The sequence below is a fragment of the Colobus angolensis genome, unplaced genomic scaffold (assembly GCF_000951035.1).
Source record: "Colobus angolensis palliatus isolate OR3802 unplaced genomic scaffold, Cang.pa_1.0 Scaffold188, whole genome shotgun sequence".
Lineage (NCBI taxonomy): Eukaryota > Metazoa > Chordata > Mammalia > Primates > Cercopithecidae > Colobus > Colobus angolensis.
Genome location: NW_012115021.1, coordinates 5351560 through 5370949, shown reverse-complemented (window position 1 = coordinate 5370949; position 19390 = coordinate 5351560). Strand labels below are relative to the sequence as shown.

The 19390-nt window shown below is 41.8% G+C and overlaps 2 protein-coding genes across 3 annotated transcripts in view; both read right to left on the bottom strand.

Annotated features, from left to right (window-relative positions):
* The window catches only part of AP1S2 (adaptor-related protein complex 1, sigma 2 subunit), a 56477-nt gene extending 43921 nt beyond the window's left edge, over window positions 1–12556 (bottom strand). For both annotated transcript variants that reach the window (XM_011940255.1, XM_011940254.1), the window contains exon 1: window positions 12497–12556. The gene's annotated coding sequence lies outside the window, so the exon portion shown is untranslated. The remainder of the gene's footprint in view (window positions 1–12496) is intronic.
* LOC105510455 (40S ribosomal protein S24) lies at window positions 1968–2475 on the bottom strand. The gene has a single exon (XM_011940256.1). The coding sequence runs from the start codon at window positions 2437–2439 to the stop codon at window positions 2038–2040; it is 402 nt and encodes a 133-aa protein (XP_011795646.1). The 5' UTR covers window positions 2440–2475; the 3' UTR covers window positions 1968–2037.
* Window positions 12557–19390: the final 6834 nt, after the last annotated feature.

The following is a 19390-nucleotide window of genomic DNA, read 5'->3' as shown; positions in this document are numbered from 1 at the left end:
TGGGAGGTTGAATTCCTTAAGGCAGGGAGTTCAACACCAGCTTGGGCAACATAGGGAGATCCCCATCTCTACAAAAATAAAAAATTAGCCAGGCATATTGACACACACCTGTGGCCCCACCTACTTGGGAGACTCAGGCAGGAGGGCCACTTGCGCCTGGGAGGTCGAAGGTCGAGGCTGCAGTGAGCCGTGATCATGCCACTGTACTCCAGCCTGGGCAACAGAGTGAGACCCTGTCTCTGAAAGCAAGAAAGCAAGAAAGAAAGAAGTGGAGAGAAGGTTGATGATACAGATGTTAACTGGGAATTTCAATGTTAATTCTCTCTTAAGAATATCAAATGGGTGGTGTCTGAACTTCCAGAGAGAAAAGAGGTGATGCTTAAAAAAAACAACAACATGAATTTATTAAGAAAAAACAGCATGACAGACAGGTCCTGGTTTCTTTCGTGATATGTTTATTAGACTAGTATATCAAAGGAATCCTGTGGACATAGAGTTTCCGTATTTCTGCAAGACATTTTTCATTCTTTCACGGCATCCTTCTAAAAAAGGTGGAGAAACTGGATGGATGATAAGATAACTTAGTAGCATAACCACTCCATAAGCAGAATGCTGATTAATGGATCTATCTTTGTCAAATCTAGAAATTTTGTCAAAGGTCTGTATTGAACAGGGCTGTTTTCCTAGCGTGGTCTTTTTCAACACTTCTCTAAGCACTCTAGATATGGGCTGAACAGGCCTGGTTATCAGTGGATGGAGAAGAAGAAGCTGGGAGGGAGGGTGAATAAATCAGATGACAAAGCAAGATCCAACCTGGCATTGGCCCAGGGATGATGTATCAGTCACCTAGTATCTTTTGAAATAAGGCAAGGGATAAATGCATAAATACATGCATAAATGGCCATGTCTATTAAAATGAAATTTAAATAGGACAAGTTTTAGTGTTCTATCCTTGGAACTAAAGTTAAGGCTGTAGGGAGAACTTGCTAAATAGCAGTATGTGGATAAAAATACTTGAAGATTTTAGTGCCCTGAATCCAGTAAGAGCCAAGGGCATGATGAGACTGCAAAACCAAGTGTGTGTGTAGGGGCAGGGGGAACCAAAGGATTTCTGGACTGTTTAAATAGAAATATAGGCTGGGCACAGTGGTGCACACCTGTAATCCTAGCACTTTGGGAGGCCGAGGTGGGTGGATCGCTTGAGCTCAGGAGTTTGAGACCAGCCTGGGCAACATGGTGAAACACCATTTCTACAAAAAATACAAAAATTAGCTGGGCGTGGTGGCACGTGCCTGTAGTCTCAACTACTTGGGGAATTGAGCTGGAGGTTGAGGCTGCAGTGAGCTGTGATCATGCTACTGCACTCCAGCCTGGGTGACACAGCAAGACCTAGTATCAAAGACAAAAAAAAGAAATGTAATATTCTGACTGTTCTATGCTTTGATAATCAATCTTAACTATACTTTTATTTATTATGTTCAATTCTGGGAAACATATTTCATGAAAGACATAGACCAACTTCAACTCCCTCATAGGAATCATATCATATAGTGCTATAAATCATGACATATGAACAACAGCCAACATGAATGAGAATAGTTAGTTCAGGAAATAAAATATTTAGGGGCAAAAAGATGAATCTCTTACAGAATGTAGAGATGAGATATAAGAGAGAATTCTGTTTCATTCCAAGAGGAAAACAAAGATCAATGGATGAAAGTTACAGGGTGGTAGATTTCAGATAAAATATAAATAAGTACTATGTAAAAATAGGAGTCTGGAATTGAAGTAGGTGATTTCCTAGTTGTTGGAGATGTCCAAGGAAGGGCTAGACAGTCAGAACCTTAAGGGTCCTTTCAGTTTGGTGATCCCCAAAAGCCTAATTCGAATCTGCTATTGCTTTGGGGGTGTGTGTGTATGTGTGTGTGCATGCGTGTGCTTCCACTCTTTTTTTTTTTTTCACATGAAAGTTTTTAGTTTATTAATCTGCTCGTGAAAAATCCAAAATGGACACAGGTAGCCTTTACTGCAGCACCTTTACTCCTTAGGCTTTTTGCCAGCACCAACATTGGCCTTTGCAGTCCCCCTGACTTTCTTCATTCTGTTCTTGCGTTCCTTTCGTTGCTTTCTTGAGGTCTTTTTCTTCTCATACAGGCCATGTCTTGCAAGTCTATGTTTGGGTTCATTTTTCTTTGCATAATCCAGGGAGTCATAAATCATGCCAAAGCCAGTTGTCTTGCCACCACCAAAATGAGTTCTGAATCCAAATACAAAGATGACATCCGGTGTGGTCTTGTACATTTTGGCTAGTTTTTCCCGAATTTCTGTCTTAGGCACTGTTGCCTTCCCGGGGTGAAGAACATCAATGACCATTTGTTTCCTCTGAAGTAGTCGGTTGGTCATGAACTTTCTAGTGCGGATAGTTACGGTGTCATTCATGATGGCGGCCTATCTTCAGATAGTCAGGGAGGAAAAGAGTGCTTCCACTCTTAACGGAAATGAAGTGTTTCATGAGTTATGTCAGAAGTCTAGGAACAGTCAGGTACAATGGGTGAGACCAATGTCTAGAATTTCCTTTGAATTGCCCCAAAGCACCGAACATACAAGCACTCAATGAAGGGGCTCTTTTCTTGAGGCTTTTCTGTGTTTCTCATGAAGATGCTTTCTTATTTTATTTATTTACTTATTGATGAGACAGAGTCTTGCTCTGTCACCCAGGCTGGGATGCAGTGGCATGATCATGGCTTACTGCAGCCTCCACGATCCTCCTGCTTCAGCCTCCCGAGTAGCTGGGACTACGGGCGCATGCCACCGTGCCCAGCTAATTTGTGTATTTTTTGTAGAGATGAGGTCTTGCTATGTTGCCCAAGCTGGTCTTGAACTCCTGGGCTTGAGTGATCTGCCTGCCTCAGCCTCCCAAAGTACTAGGATTACAGATGTGAGCCACCGTGCCCGGCCACTTTGTTATTTTATACCTAATTTCTATTCATGATTTAACCTTGAATTGAGGCGTTTTCTTCCTCTTAAATAAAAGTCTTTCCTTCGACTGCTTCTTTTGTGCTTGTGGGTATCTTCCAATGTAAGAGTGGAGAATCATGTCTCTTCACAACTCCTTTAGAAACTGTAACTCCTCACTGTGATTTCCATCACTGCAAATTCACAGTAAGTAAATACGCTTTTCTAATTTAATTTTTCATTTGTTCTTTCTGCAACAGGGCTTTGTTTAGGAAGGTACTTGGTATTTGTCACAAAAGCCAGAAAGAGCTTTTCAGGGCACCACACAAAACAGTATGCCCTCCAAGTCAGGCAGACCCAGGCTTAAAATCTTGGCTTTTTCTCATACCTTAGCTTGCTTAATCTCTCAGAACCTCAATTTCCTCATCTATTAAATTAGATCAATATTACATATACGTTTGAGAAAGTTATTCTGAAGATGAAATAAAGTATGCCAAGGACCCATCATGATGCTTAGTACATAATGACACAATGGAATGTGAATATTAGTATTAATTCCCCACACAGTAACTTCCCAACAATTCTCAGCTCTCCTTAAAGTAACAGAAATTTAATTTCTTTTTTTTTCGAGACAGAGTTTTGCTCTGTTACTCAGGCTGGAGTGCAGTGGTGCAATCTCGGCTCACTACAACCTCCGCCTCCCGGGTTCAAGCGATTCTCCTGCCTCAGCCTCCCAAGTAGCTGGGATTACAGGCATACGCCACCATGTCCAGATAATTTTGTATCAGAAATGTAATTTCTTAAGACTGTAATATTTATATTTAAAATATTTAGTGCCTGGCCGGGTGCAATGGCTCATGCCTGTAATCGCAGCACTTTGAGAGACCAAGGTGGGCAGATTACTTGAGGCCAGGAGTTCGAGACCAGCCTGGCCAACACAGTGAAACTGGTCTCCACCAAAAAATACAAGAAATTAGCGCCGGGCGCGGTGGCTCAGCCGGGCGCGGTGGCTCAAGCCTGTAATCCCAGCACTTTGGGAGGCCGAGACGGGCGGATCACGAGGTCAGGAGATCGAGACCATCCTGGCTAACACTGTGAAACCCCGTCTCTACTAAAAAATACAAAAAAACTAGCCGGGCGAGATGGCGGGCGCCTGTAGTCCCAGCTGCTTGGGAGGCTGAGGCAGGAGAATGGCGTAAACCCGGGAGGCGGAGCTTGCAGTGAGCTGAGATCCGGCCACTGCACTCCAGGCCGGGCGACAGAGCGAGACTCCGTCTCAAAAAAAAAAAAAAAGAAAAAGAAATTAGCCAGTCCTAGTGGTCTACGCCTATAATCCCAGCTACTGGGGAGGCTGAGGCGGGAGAATCGCTTGAACCCGGAAGGGAGAGGTTGCAGTGAGCTGAGATCACGCCACTGCACTCCAGCCTGGCGACAGAGAGACCCTGTCTCAAAAATAAAACAAAATATGTAGTGTCAACTTTTCATTTCTTTCTCTAACCTAACCATTTAACTACAGCTAAAATACTTCATATTTATTTCTAGGTTTGTTTAAAAAGTTTGTCACAATGGCAACCAAGTCCAAGGGATGTGTTTATCAGTAGCCTAGACTTTTTTCTACTACCCGTCCTCAGTGTAGATCTGAAGCTATAGTTTTTTAAAAATATATTGCCCAGAGAAAAGCAATTGCAGGGTTCCTGCTTCTGTAGCCTGCCTTAACTGAGCCGAAGGGACTGATATTTCCTTCTCATACTTTGCAGAAATTGGCTTCCTCTGTTTGATTTGAAGTCATGAATCTGGATCACAGTGAGCGGTACACTCTGTTTAATGAATCATTAGTAGAACAGAGAAAAGAACAGACTCAATTACATGCTGGGGTGGTTAGCCAGCCTTTCCCTGAACATTGCCCTACTCCAACCTACGCTGAAACAGGGAGGCCTTTGTATGGCAACAACTCTCTCACCAGTAGTTCTGTCTGTTGAACTTAAGACCCATATTCTACATTCTTGATTGATTTTAATCTGACTTGGCAGCTTTCTTAAGTACTGTGGCCATCTGCAAGCAGAAAAAATGAAGGCTTTGTACAAACAACATAGCTGCTGAGCTCCCTGCCTTGTTTTCCCCCTTTTTGTCTTCTTGACCACATACTCCATCACCTGTGGGTATCAAATTCCAATTAGTGGCCCTTCAGGGTCAGGCTTTTTAATATTTTTTTTTTTTTTTGAGACAGGGTCTTGTTCTGTCACCCAGGCTGGAGTGCAGTGGTGATATCACGGCTCACTGCAGCCTTGACCTCCTGAGCTCGAGAGATCCCTCCACCTCAGCCTTCTGAGTAGCTGCGGCTACAAGTGTGTGCCACCATGTCCAGCTAATTTTTTTTTATTTTTTGTAGAAACAGGGTCTACCTGTGTTGTCCAGGCTGGCCTTGAACTCCTGGACTCAAGGGATCCTCTAGCCTCAGCCTCCTGAAGTGCTGGGATTACAGGTGTGAGCCACTGTGCTCACCTGAGGGTCAGGCTCTTGGGGCTTACTCAGAACGTGATAAGTCAGAGAGGTAAGGGGAAAGAGAGTGGGGGATAGATAAACAGATAAACAAATAATCCAGTGATGATAAGTGCCACCCTTCTCTCCTGTGCATCTGGGGCTCCAGCCTCAGAATATTGAAGTTCCCCGAACAAGCTATGTTCTCTTACACCTCAGTGACTGTGAATGCCTGTGGAGCCCTTCCTCGGCCTTCAGAAACATCTCAGTCCTTTTCAATCCTTCAGTGAGGCCTCCTTGATATTCCCCACATCATGGCCCCTCCTATGACAAATGGTTGTCCATCCACTCCTACTAATCTGGAGGCTCTTTACAAGCAGGGACCATGTATTTTTATTCTCTGCATCTCGGAAACCTAATGCAGTTCCTGGAAAATAAAGATTGCTCAATAATTCTTGGCTGATTGACTGCATGGGTAAAGGGAAAGTTGAAGCCCAACCTTGATTTATCACATAAATAATTACTGAGCACCTGTGACATGCCAGGGGTGCCAGACAAACCAACAATAAACCCATAAATGTGTCAGGTAGTGAAAAGTGCCAAGAGGTAAGATGAAGGGAGTAACAGCAGAAGACACACAATAAGTAGATAGATAAATAGGTCAGAAGGTGATAAATAAATCTCAAGCAAGAGAGATGCCAGAGAGGGGCTGTGGGGGTTGCTATTTCGTATAGAGTGGTCAGGGAAGGCCTCTCTGGCAAAGTGATATTTTAGCACAGATCTGAAGAAAGTGAGGGAATGAACCAGGTAAAATGTGGGGGATGAGCTTTCCAGGAAGAGTGAACAGAGTGCTTAGCAGGAGGAAGCATGGCATATTTGATATAAGGAATTGGAAGGAAACTAGTATGGGCTAGAGTAGAGCAAGCAAAGAAGAGGGTGGTGGGAAGTGAGATCAGAAACAAAGAAGAAAGGCTGGGTGTGGCAAGCTGAGGCAGGAGGGCCGTTTGAGCCCAGGAGTTCAAGACCAACTTGGGCAACATAGTAAGATATCATGTTTACAAAAAATAAAAAGAAAAATGAAACAAAGGAGAAAAAAACACAGACGAAAGATGCAGCACCTGTTGGCTGTTAGTATGAGTTTGGGCCCCGGTGAATATGATAAACAATCAGAGAAAACTTACAAATGAGACCCTTAATGCCTATAGTTGGAAAGTAGGAGAAACACCAGAGAAATGGAGGAGATGAGTCGTGATTCTGAAAAAGGAGACAATATCAGACATAACAGTCTAGCATACTTGATGTTATTCCCAGGTAATGGATTACGATATTCAAAGAATGATTTGCAAGCACCCACACAGAAAAGTAGTGAGCTGTGGAAGGAGGACAGAGGGGTCTCAAAGAACATCGTGTTTGATCATCAGATTTGCTTTCACTTATACCTTCACTGATGATGTTAGGCTGATTGATCAAAGTAATGTGGTACAAGTAGTGTGCAGTTTTCTCCAACGCATTTGGCAAGGACTTGGTATCCTTATGGACAGAATGGACAAACATGCTCTGCATGATCACTGTTAGATGGCTTTGTTCTTTTTTCCCATTCTTGCTTTTTATTGCAGTAAAATATGCATAACATTAAATTAACTATTTAAATTTTTTTAAGGTATACAATTCAGTGGCATTAAGTACATTCACATCATTGTACAACCATCACCACTATCTAGTTCCAGAATTTTCCATCACCCCAAAAGGAAACTCCATACCTATTAATAGTACCTCCCCATTCCCCGCTTTCTCCAGTCCCTGGAAACCACCAGTCTGCTTTCTTTCTCTATGGATTTGCTTATTCTGGACAAATATAAATTCTCTTTATATTCTTTTTATATAAATAGAATCATACACTATCTGATCTTTTTTGTCTGGCTTCTTCCACTGAGCAAATTATTTTCAAAACTCATCCATGAGGTAGCCTTTAGCAGTGCTTTCTTCTTTTTTATGGATGAATAATTTTCCATTTTATGGATAGACCATATTTTGTTATCCATTCACTTGTTGATGGACATTTAGGTTGTTTCCACCTTTTGTCTGTTGTGAATTAATAGTACTGCCATGAACATCTGTATACACATTTTTATTTGAACATCTGTTTTTATTTCTTTTGGGTATACACCTAGAAGTGGAATTGCTGGGTCATATGGTAATTCTATGTTTAGCCTTTTGAAGAAATGCCAAACTGTTTTCCAAAGCAGTGACACCATTTTACATTCCCACTAGCAGTGTATGAGGGCTCCAATTTCTCTATATCTTCAACAACACTTGTTATTTTCTGTTTTTTGGAGTTTTTTGTTATAGCTATCCTAGTGGATGTGAAATGGTATCTCATAATGGATTTGATTTGCCTTTCCCTAATAACTGATGATGTTGAGCATCTTTTCATGTGCCTTTTGGTCATTTCTTTATCTTCCTTGGAGAAATATCTGTTCAAGTTTTTTTTTTTTTTTTGAAATTTTAATTGAGTTGTTGGTCTTTTTGTCATTAGATTGTAAGAGTTATTTTTATATTTTTGATATTAGAACTTTATCAGATATACCATTTGAAAACATTTTTCCCATTCTGTAGGTTGTTTTTTCACTTCATAGTGTCCTTTAATTCACAAAAGTTTTTCATTTCGATGAAGTCCAGTATATCTGTTTTTTTCTTATATTGCTTATGCTTTTGGTGTCATGTCTAAGAATCCACTGCCAAATCCAGAGTTATGAAGATTTACCCTTAGGTATTTTTTCTAAGAGTTTTATAGTTTTAGCATTCTTACTAAGCTACTACTCTACATATTCATGGAGAAATTGGAAGGGGCAGGGAGCACTCTATCTATCATGTAACAGTGGGAATTGTGAAGGCCTTGGGCAGTCAGTCAGAGGAAGGACCTCTTGGTTAGAGGAACATCTTGCTGTCAGAAACCTGCCAGGGGAGTTGGCGTCCCAGCACCCATTCAGCCTGCAGAGCTGACAGACCTTCTTCCACAGGCATTAAACACAAGCTTCCTTTCAGGGGCAGAAGTTAACTGGACCTTAAGTGGGGTTTCTACAGTGAAATCAGAGATTAGAAAAGACACTGTATGAATAGGTAAGCTACAAAAAGTAATGCAGAACCAACTGTGCAGCTCTGCAGAGCTCTCTTGATGCACGTATGGGTAAGGAGTACTGAAACAAAATCCCAAGAAGTGATCAGAAGCCTCTTGGCTGCTTTTCCAGGAGCCTTGTAGAAACTGCTTGACTTGGTCTGGGGTGATGACCAGACAGAACAGGAGATGTTAGCCTGTGCACACACTCTTCCCTTGGCTATGTCTATGTGGTTTTCCTACATGTTCTAACTCTTTGTCCTCCTTTCACTTAAAAAAAAATTTTTTTAGAGACAGGGTCTTACTCTTGCTCTGTCACCCAGGCTGAAGTGCAGTGGTGTGACCACAGCTCACTGCAGCCTCAAAGTCCTGTACTCAAGCAATCGTCCTGCCTCAGCCTCCCAAGTAGCTAGGACTACAGGCATGCCACCATGCCTGGTTAACTTTAAAAAGAAAAATTTTTTTTAAAAATGAAGTCTCTCTATGTTGCTCATGCTAGTCTTGAACTCCTAGGCTCAAGTGATTCTCTAGCCTCAGCCTCCCAAGTAGCTGGAACTACAGGCATGCAACACCATCCTGGCCATCTTTCTTCTATTTTTAAGAACCCTTAGGCCGGGCGCGGTGGCTCAAGCCTGTAATCCCAGCACTTTGGGAGGCCGAGACGGGTGGATCACGAGGTCAGGAGATCGAGACCATCCTGGCTAACATGGTGAAACCCCGTCTCTACTAAAAAATACAAAAAACTAGCCGGGCGAGGTGGCGGGCGCCTGTAGTCTACTCAGGAGGCTGAGGCAGGAGAATGGCGTGAACCCGGGAGGCGGAGCTTGCAGTGAGCTGAGATCCGGCCACTGCACTCCAGCCTGGGCGACAGAAGCGAGACTCCATCTCAAAAAAAGAAAAAAAAAAGAACCCTTGTGATGACATCAGGCTCACCCAGTAATTGGGGACAGTCTCCCGGTCTTCTGACTGTCTTCTGACTGTCCCGGTCTTCTGACTGTCTTCTGACTGTCTTCTGACTGTCTTCTGATTAGCAACTTCAACTCCTCTTTGCTGTGTAAGGTAACTGTATTAGTCAATTTTCATGCTGTTAATAAAGACATAACCACGACTGGGTAATTTACAAATGAAAGAGGTTTAATTGACTCACAGTTCAGCATGGCTGGTGAGGCCTCAGGAAACTTACAGTCATGGCAGAAGGGGAAGCAAACACGCCCTTCTTTACATGGTGATATAGTTTGGCTGTGTCCCCAACCAAATCTCATCTTGAATTGTAGCTCCTATAATTCTCATGTGTCATGGGAGGGACTCGGTGGAAGATAAATGAATCATGGAGGCAGTTTCCCCCATACTGTTCTCGTGGTAGTGAATGAGTCTCATGACATCTGATGGTTTTATAAGGGGAAACCCTTTTTGCTTGGTTCTCATTCTCTCTCTTGTCTGCTGCCATGTAAGATGTGCCTTTTGCCTTCCACCATGATTGTGAGGCCTCCCCAGCCACATGGAGCTGTGAGTCCTTTAAACCTCTTTCCTTTAAAAATTACCCAGTCTCAGGTATGTCTTTATCAGTAGCATGAAAATGGACTAATAGACATGGTGGCAGCAAGGAGAAGTGCAGAGCGAAGGTGGGGTAGCCCTTTATAAAACCATCAGATCTTGTAAGAACTCATTTGCTACCATGAGAATAGCAGCATGGGGGTAACTGCTCACATGATTCAGCTACCTCTCACGGGGTCCCTCCAATGACATGTGGGGATTATGGGAACTATAATCCAAGATGAGATTTGGGTGGGGACATAGCCAAACCATATCATTCTGCCCTTGGCCCCTCCCAAATCTCATGACTCTGTCAAAAAAAAAAAAAAAAGGAAAAAGAAAAAAACACAATCATGCCTTTCCACAATCCCCCAAAGCCTTAACTCATTCTAGTATTAACCCAAAAGTCCAAGTTCAAAGTCTCATCTGAGACAAGGCAAGTCCCTTCTGCCTGTGATCGTGTAAAATCAAAAGCAAGTTAGTTATTTCCTCAATACAATGGGAGTACAGGCATTGGGTAAATATACTCATTCCAAATGGGAGAAATTGGCCAAAATGAAGGGGTACAGGCCCCATGCAAGTCTGAAATCCAGCAGGGTAATCAAATTGTAAAGCTTTGAAATGATCTCCTTTGACTCCATGTCTCACATACAGGTCATGCTGATGCAAGAGGTGGGTTCCCGTGGTCTTGGGTACCTCTGCCCCTGTGGCTTTGCAGGGTACAGTCTTCCTCCTGGCTGCTTTCACAGGCTGGTGCTGAGTGTCTGTGGCTTTTCCAGGTGCATGATGCAAGCTGTTGGTGGATCTACCATTCTGAGGTCTGAAGGATGGTGGCCCTCTTCTCACAGCTCCACTAGGCAGTGCTCCAGTGGAGACTCTGTGTGGGGTCTCCCACCCCACAAATTGCCTTTGGCACTGGCCTAGCAGAGGTTCTCCATGAGGGCCCTGCCCCTGCAGCAAACTTCTGCCTGGGCATCCAGGCATTTCCATACATCCTCTGAAATCTAGGCGGAAGTTCCTGAACCTCAATTCTTGACTTCCATGTACCTGCCAGCCCAACACCACGTGGAAGCTGCCAAGGCTCGGGGCTTACACCCTCTGAAGCCATGGCCCAAGCTGTACTGTGGCTCTTTTTAGCCACGGCTGCAGAGGCTGGGACACAGAGCACCAAGTCCGTAGGCTGCACACAGCAGGAGGACCCTGGACCTGGCCCAGGAAACCAATTTTCCCTCCTAGGCCTCCAGGGCTGTGATGGGAGGGGCTGCTGTGAAAGTCTCTGACATGCCCTGAAAACAAGTTTTCCTAATTGTCTTGGTGATTAATATTTGGCTCCTCATTCCTTATGCAAATTTCTGCAGTCAGCTTGAATTTCTTCTCAGAAAATAGAGTTTTTTTTTTTCTATTGCATCGTCAGGCTGCAGATTTTCTGAACTTTTATGCTCTGCTTCCCTTTTAAACATAAGTTTCAATTCCAAACCATATCTTGGTAAATGAATAAAACTGAATGCTTTTAAGAGCACCCAAGTCACATCTTAAACACTTTGCTGCTTCAAAATTTCTTCCACCAGATACCCTAAATCATCTCTCTCAAGTTCAAGGTTCCACAGATCTCTAGGGCAGGGGCAAAATGCTGCCAGTCTCTTTGTTAAAGCATAGCAAGAATCACCTTTGGTCCACTTCCCAATAAGTTCATCATCTCCATCTGAGACCACCTCGGCCTGGACCTTATTGTTCATATCACTGTCTCAGCATTTTGGTCAAAACCATTCAACAAGTCTCTAGGAAGTTCCAAACTTTCCCACATTTTCCTATCTTCTTCTGAACCTTCCAAACTGTTCCAACTTCTGCCTGTTACCCAGTTCTAGTCACTTCCACATTTTCAGGTATCTTTACAGCAGCACCCCACTACCCAGTACCAATTTACTGTATTAGTCTGTTCTCATCTGCTAATAAAGACATACCCAAGACTGGGTTCTGTTCTCATGCTGCTAATAAAGACATACCCAAGACTGGGTAATTTATAAAGGAAAGAGGTTTAATTGACTCACAGTTTGCAGGGCTAGGGAGGCCTCAGGAAACTTACGAACGTGGCAGAAGGGGAAGCAAACACGTCCTTCTTCACATGACAACAGCAAGAAGCAGAGTGAAGTTGGGGGAGGGGGAAGGCCCTTATAAAACCATCAGATCTTTTGAGAACTCACTCAGTATTATGAGAACAGCAGCAGGGAGGTAACTGCCCCCATGATTCCATTACCTCCCTCTGGGTACCTCCATGACACGTGGGGATCATGGGAACTACAATTGAAGATGAGATTTAGGTAGGGACACAGCCACATCATATCAGTAACATATTCACAGCTTCTAGGGATTAGGACAGACACAGGCATCTTTGGTGGGGGGCATTATTCTGCTTACCACATCTTTGTCATCTTTAGGACTTGAAAGGCTCTCCAAACTTCTGAGGAGTTGCTCAGCATTCTTACCTGGAATGGAATGAAATTATGGGCATCTTTATTGTCCCACATTTTTCTTTCATTGCAAATAGCCTGCTCCAGGGCTTCTGCAGTCTTTGGGCATAAGCCTTGTGACCACCTAGTCACTGGTCATTTCAACTCAGCCAGGTGACCTGCCAACAACAACTCCAAGGAAGACATATCCCACCCACAAGTGAACCCTTCTGTCTTTGGAAAACACAGAAACACCTATAGCATTAGGTCAAGTGGTATTTGCCCCACATTGAATGCCAGCTATTACGTCCTGGGGCAAGGACAAATACTACACACAGCACATAATGCAGGAGTAAAGCAGATTGGCTGAGGAAGCTTAGAGATAGAATGTCAATGAAATATATGGCAGACAATGTCATACATACATTGTGCCACCCCTCCCCCTACCTAAACTCTTCTCTTTCTATGCATAAGTGTTTTGGGGCTGGGTATGGTTGGAAGCATCAAGGCTTGGCTCCAGAAGAAGGACTCTGCTCCCCAGTACTGATACAGAAGTTGGGAGAGGGTAAGGGACACCTGACTGGGAATGTGTTATTAGGAATTAGAAGGGCATGGGTTAATGGGTAATGTAATGGCCTTGCCTAGGTAAGGATCATCCTAATGCCGTATGTGAACCATCTGAAATTTACATATAGCAACCACGACTCTTGGCTGAAAATCTTGCAGTCATTTCTAGGAGACAGCCTGTTGCTAGGCTCCCTGAGGAGAGGCACAGGGTGGTCCAGCAGACTGCCCTTTTTGAGATGGCAAACTGATCACATTTTCAGATGACACTAGAATGAAAGGAATACCAATTTCAGAATCAGGATTTGAAAGATCGCAACAAGCCAGAAAGATGAATAAAACCTAACCAGATGACATTTATTTGTGATTTCTTTCTTTTTCTTTTCTCTTCTTTTCTTTTACAAGTGTGTCTGAACACCTCAACAGCATTAAGTTCAGAATGTGTAAGATGGGTCACCTGTGGAAAAAACTTAGAGGTTTTCTAGGCCAGTTGAAATACTAAAATATGTATGAATTGGAGATTAATTTTAAGGATTTGATTTTTCCTTCAAAGAGTAAGAAAGAACTAGAAAAAATAAGCATCTGCTTAAGAAAATTGCTACTAGTGCTCTTAACAAGAGCTCAGAGGCTACCCCACTAGTAATAAACCAAGGAATGCAATAAAAATACTTGGATTTATTTCCGATATCCGTAACAGATGAATGCTAAAATTTCAGCAATATGTCTTCTTCTAAACCAGCAAACTCAAAAGCCACTGGTTACCAAACATTTTGCTTGATGTACTGATATCTCTCCTCCACTCGTAGGAGCAGATTTTGCTAAGAACTCTACTGCCAACCTGTCCCCTGACCCCCATGCCATATGTAATTCAATTAATGAATGGAACATGTACATGGGGGTGTGAGTGGGAGTAGAAAAATTACAATTTAGACACTGAAGGAAACCAAAACATTTTACCCCAAAATACGGCTTCTTGCTATTGTTACCAGAAAGGGGCCCCAATCCAGACCCCAAGAGAGGGTTCTTAGATCTCTTGTTAAGAAAGAATTCGGGGTGAATCCATAGAGTAAAGTGAAAGCAACTTTGTTAAGAAAGTAAAGGAATAAAAGAATGGCTACTCCACAGCCAGAGCAGCAGTATGGGCTGCTCGACCCAGTATACTTACAATTATTTCTTGATTATATGCTAAACAAGGGGTGAATTATTCATGAGTTTTCCAGGAAAGGGGCGGAGATTTCCCAGAACTGAGGGTCCTGTGGAGTCCTAATTAAGGAGAGGGAGTTGGGCTGGCAGGACCAAGGGAAAGCAAAAAGAGAAAGCAGATAAGCTATAAGTCTGCATTTCTTCATGGTCCCAGACATGTAGCCCTCCTGTGCCCAACTTATCACCAGACACCTGCAAGTTAGCTCACTGCAACCTTGGCATTATCAGTACTGCACAAAGCCCTCTTGAGCACACAGCACAGCACCATTCTGTAAAATCCCCAGCAAGCCTTAGTCTTTGTAGTCAGCTCCTCTCTTGCTGTCTTCCTGTTGCTACCTTGCAACGTATTTTCCTACTTTCTTTAACAGATCTGCCTTTCTTTACCTACAACTGTCTTGGTAAATTCTTCTTTACCAGCTCCAGGTAGTTGCTGCTCACCTGCAACAGATCCCTCCCCTTTTTAGACCATACAGGGTAACTTTTGAATGTTGCCATGGCATTTGTAAACTGTCACGGTACCGGTGGGCGCATCTTTTAGCATGCTAACATATTACTATTAGCATACAATGAGCAGTGAGGATGACTAGAGGTCACTTTCATCACCATTTTAGTTTTTGTGGGTTTTGGCCGGCTTCTTTACCACATCCTGTTTTATCAGCAGGGTCTTTATGACCCGGGTTTTGTGGTACCAGTCCTGCCAACTTCCTACTTCATCCTGTGACTAAGAACGTCTGACTTCCAGGGAATGCAGCCTAGTAGGTCACAGCCTTATTTTACCCAACCCCTATTTAAGATGGAGTTGCACTGGTTTGATTGCCTCTGACAGTATCAGGAGTATTTTGAATTAAAGGCCCTTGAAGATCAACAGATACTGGAAGACTTTCCCCTAAAACCAGACAGATTCCCCAAGGAGAACAATTGTTTTTTCTTCCCCTATCTGTTATCTCATTATCTATTGCAAAAAATAAGACTGAAGATTGTAACTACACCTGAACTAACCCTTTCACAAGATAATGTCTCATTCAATTTCCAAGAGAATCATTTACAAGTTAATCTCCGATCCCCATCTATTCATTCTTCCTAGTAATCATTTATTGCCCCTCAATAGAATTACCTGTACTCCCCATCTCCCTCCCACTCTCTAAAAAAAAAAAAAAAAAACTGGCCAGGCGCGATGGCTCAAGCCTGTAATCCCAGCACTTTGGGAGGCCGAGACGGGTGGATCACGAGGTCAGGAGATCGAGACCATCCTGGCTAACATGGTGAAACCCCATCTCTACTAAAAAATACAAAAAACTAGCCAGGCGAGGTGGCGGGCGCCTGTAGTCCCAGCTACTCGGGAGGCTGAGGCAGGAGAATGGCATAAACCCGGGAGGCAGAGCTTGCAGTGAGCTGAGATCCGGCCACTGCACTCTAGCCTGGGCAACAGAGCGAGACTCCGTCTCAAAAAAAAAAAAAAAGAAAAAAAAACTAAATAAGTATCAGGGCTCTATTGGGATATTTGGTGTAATCACTCTGTGATTCTCCCCCGTACCTGTTAATGCATTTGTATGCCTTCTCTCCTATTAAATAAATTTGCATACCTTCTCTGCCTTTTGTGAGTATATTTTCAGTGAACCTTCAGAGGGCAAAGGGGAAGTTTTCCCTTTGCCCCTACAACACCAAGTCAGGAACTATATTATTCTAGAGTCACAAATTTTTTAAAACTTCAAAATCTATCAAAATGCTAATATAATATTTTTCATCTTCAATATCGTGAGAGCACCAAAGAACAAGCCAATTTCTTTTTAAAATATTTATGAAAAAGTAAATTATAGAATTCCATTCAATTTTTAACTATGTATAATATTTATGAGTCCACAAATTGCAAATGAAAACTATGAAAAACGTAATAAAAGTGATTTGTTTCCAACAGGGAAACATGCATTAGAAAATTCGAATCTACTCTTGCAAAGTCTTATTTCACCACATTTCCCTTGGGTGCCTAAATTGTTAGCATCATACTTATAGATTTTCGGTTAAAGACTGCCTCCTAAGGATTGAATTTTTACAACTGAGTTTAATTTTGACAATTTTAGCTGATATCCAAGAATATAACTCTTAGCCAGATGCAGAAAAAAATCTGCTTAAAATGACCCAGGAATATTTGTACAACCTGTCCAATTCCAATATTCACCATTTATATCATTTGCATGACTTCAACTTAAATCTTTTGGCTTGTACTGTTCCTTCAACATGCAAACAGCAGGAGAAGAAAGGGAGCTGATAAATAATACATCCAAGCATATTATAATTTTCAAGTGTTGAAAGGAAATTCATCTAAACGTTACAGCAGGTATAATTTTAAAGTAATATTTTGTGTTTGAAAACACAAACAAGTATTCTGTGTAATGTGGTAGTGTTTGAATGTAAAAAGTTCTGCATATTTAAAACTTTTCAAAAAAACAAATTCATATTTCAAAAACCTATTTCTATCCTAGCAGAGAGGAAAATAGGGATCTTTCTAAAATCCAGGGTAAAATTATTTAAGTGCTATATCTGGAGAATATGACATTTTCATGAGCAGCACACATAACATTTAAGTCAGTATAAGGCTATTGGATGATTCTAAAATAAGTAAGCTGAGTCTCAGACAGTACTCAGGTAGGAAGCACCAAAGTTGCCTTCTCAATTAATCTCAGTCCTATTCATTTCAAACCTGTTTTTTCTCTTCAAGTTTCTTGCAGACTAGAATGTTGGTATTTTGTTTTGTTTTAATTTTTGTAGGGACAGAGTCTCCCTATGTTGTTCAGGCTGGTCTTGAACTCCTGGCTTCAAGTGATCCTCCCACCTCAGCCTCTGGAGTAGCTGAGATTACACCTTGCCAGGCCAGAATGTTGATATTTGATAAGTTACCAAAAGGAAGCATAGATGAGGGCAATACTCCTAATAAAAATAGATTTTTGGAGTGCTGAATTACAAATAATCACCTCTTTTAGTTATAAACCTGCCTCGAAAAAGATATGAACGTATTTTAAGTTTTGTCCCCAGTATATATATATATATATATATATATCTTTTTTTTACTTGTAAATTTATTTATAGATACATTTACATTCTACCCTTTTGCAATCTATTTATCTATTTTTAAGTCTGTGGTAGTAATTCGTATCATGACCTGGAACACTACTACAGTTTTAACTAATATGAACATCCCCATGGCATTATTATCATCAGGAATGAAAAAATGGCAGATTATAGACCAAGCCCAACTCACTAATCTCCCCATCCCTACACAGAATGTCCTGGTATAAGTGGACTGATGGCTAAAACAGGAATTGTTTGTGTTTTCTAGAAATGAGGAATATATTGAGAACATCAAATATGCATTTACTGGCAAATTCATCCTCTTTCTGAGGGGGGGAGTCCACTGATTTCCAGTGTCTTTTATTCTACATACTTGCTTTCTTCTCTCTCTCTCTTTTTGCTTTTTTTAAAGAGATGGGGTCTTGCTATGTTGTGCAGGCTGAAGTGCAGTGGCTATTCACAGGCACAACCATAGTGCACTACAGCTTCAAATTCCTGGGCTCAAGCTAAGAGTACAGGCGTGGGCCACTGTCCCCGACTCTGCTTCCTTCTCCTCAAAGTTCTTCAAGTGGCCCCAAATTACCACCTCTTCAGTTTGCAGGCCCTTCTGTTAAGTGAGTCTAGAAGGGGTGGCCACAAGGAATGTTTCAGATGTTGTTTCTGTATCTGGCCTGCCTCCTCCCTCAGTCGTGAATTAGGATCAGCACTATTTCCTGTTTTTCCCTCAGAAGCAATTTGTCCCTTTTCACTGTCACATCTTACCAGGAAACATCCAGCTTTGCACCCCACTTCATCAGAGGAATGAAATTGTGTGGTTTAATTAAGGTCAGGGCCAATGGATTAAGAGAAAAAAATTCTGAAAGTTCAAGGCTCATTATATAGCATATATATATATATATACACACACACATATAATTATGTAGCTCATTATATATAGTTATAGCTCAGACATTTTATTTTCTTGAAAAGTAAATATAAAAGTAAAAAATATATATTATTATATGCGTTTATTATATATAGTTATAGCTTTTCTTTTCCTTTCTTTTTCTAAATTAAAAAAAATATATTTTTTTGAGATAGAATCTGGCTCTGTCACCCAGGCTGGAGTACAGTGGCACAATCTTGGCTCACTGCAACCTCTGCTTCCCAGGTTCAAGTGATTCTCCTGCCTCAGCCTCCTGAGTAGCTGGGACTACAGGCACATGCCACTACTGCCCGGCTAATTTTTGTATTTTTAATAGAGAAAAGGTTTAACCATGTTGGCCAGGCTGGTCTTGAACTCCTGACCTCAGGTGATCCACCTGCCTCTGCCTCCCAAAGTGCTGGGATTATAGGTGTGAGCCACTGTGCCCGTCCAGCTTTTATTTTCCTGAAAAGTAAATACAAAAGTATAAGTAAAATTAAATTAAATATACAACTAAAAGAACCCTAACTACATGGTTAGTATGTACCCTCCGATATAAACGTAAAAATTCTAATCTTATTTTTAAAGAGGTGCTTTTAAATTCCTTAAAATATGAGTAATAGAAATCCAACCAGCAGTAAAAGGGTTCAAACTGCAGAGAAAAAAAATTGCAATTCTACCAAGAAGGAGCCGTACTTTCTGTGAAGGAACATGCAAGGTGGCCAGCCCTGACTCAGCACAGATGGGACAATAATAGCTTAAATCAAATTCTTCTACTGCAGGATTATCCATTTCGTTAGGGATTTGGATTCCGAGAGAACTGTGCATTTTTGCTCGTTCTTATTCTCAAAATAATAATATCCTTTCCTTGAGCCAGTCAATTTTATTTAAAGTTCCCTATAGCTAAGACTGCTATAAGCTATAATATCCAGCAGAGTCTTTTGCATGTTGCAAAGAAATGTGAAAGTATATTACTTTTTGTGGTGCAACTCCCATAATCTCCCCCTTTCGATCTCATTTTTATTTAAATTGTAGCAGGACAGAAGACAAATATTGAATTTCTCTATTACCCCTAGTTTGTGACCCATGTCAAATTATTTTTATCTCGGTGGAAAATATTTCCAC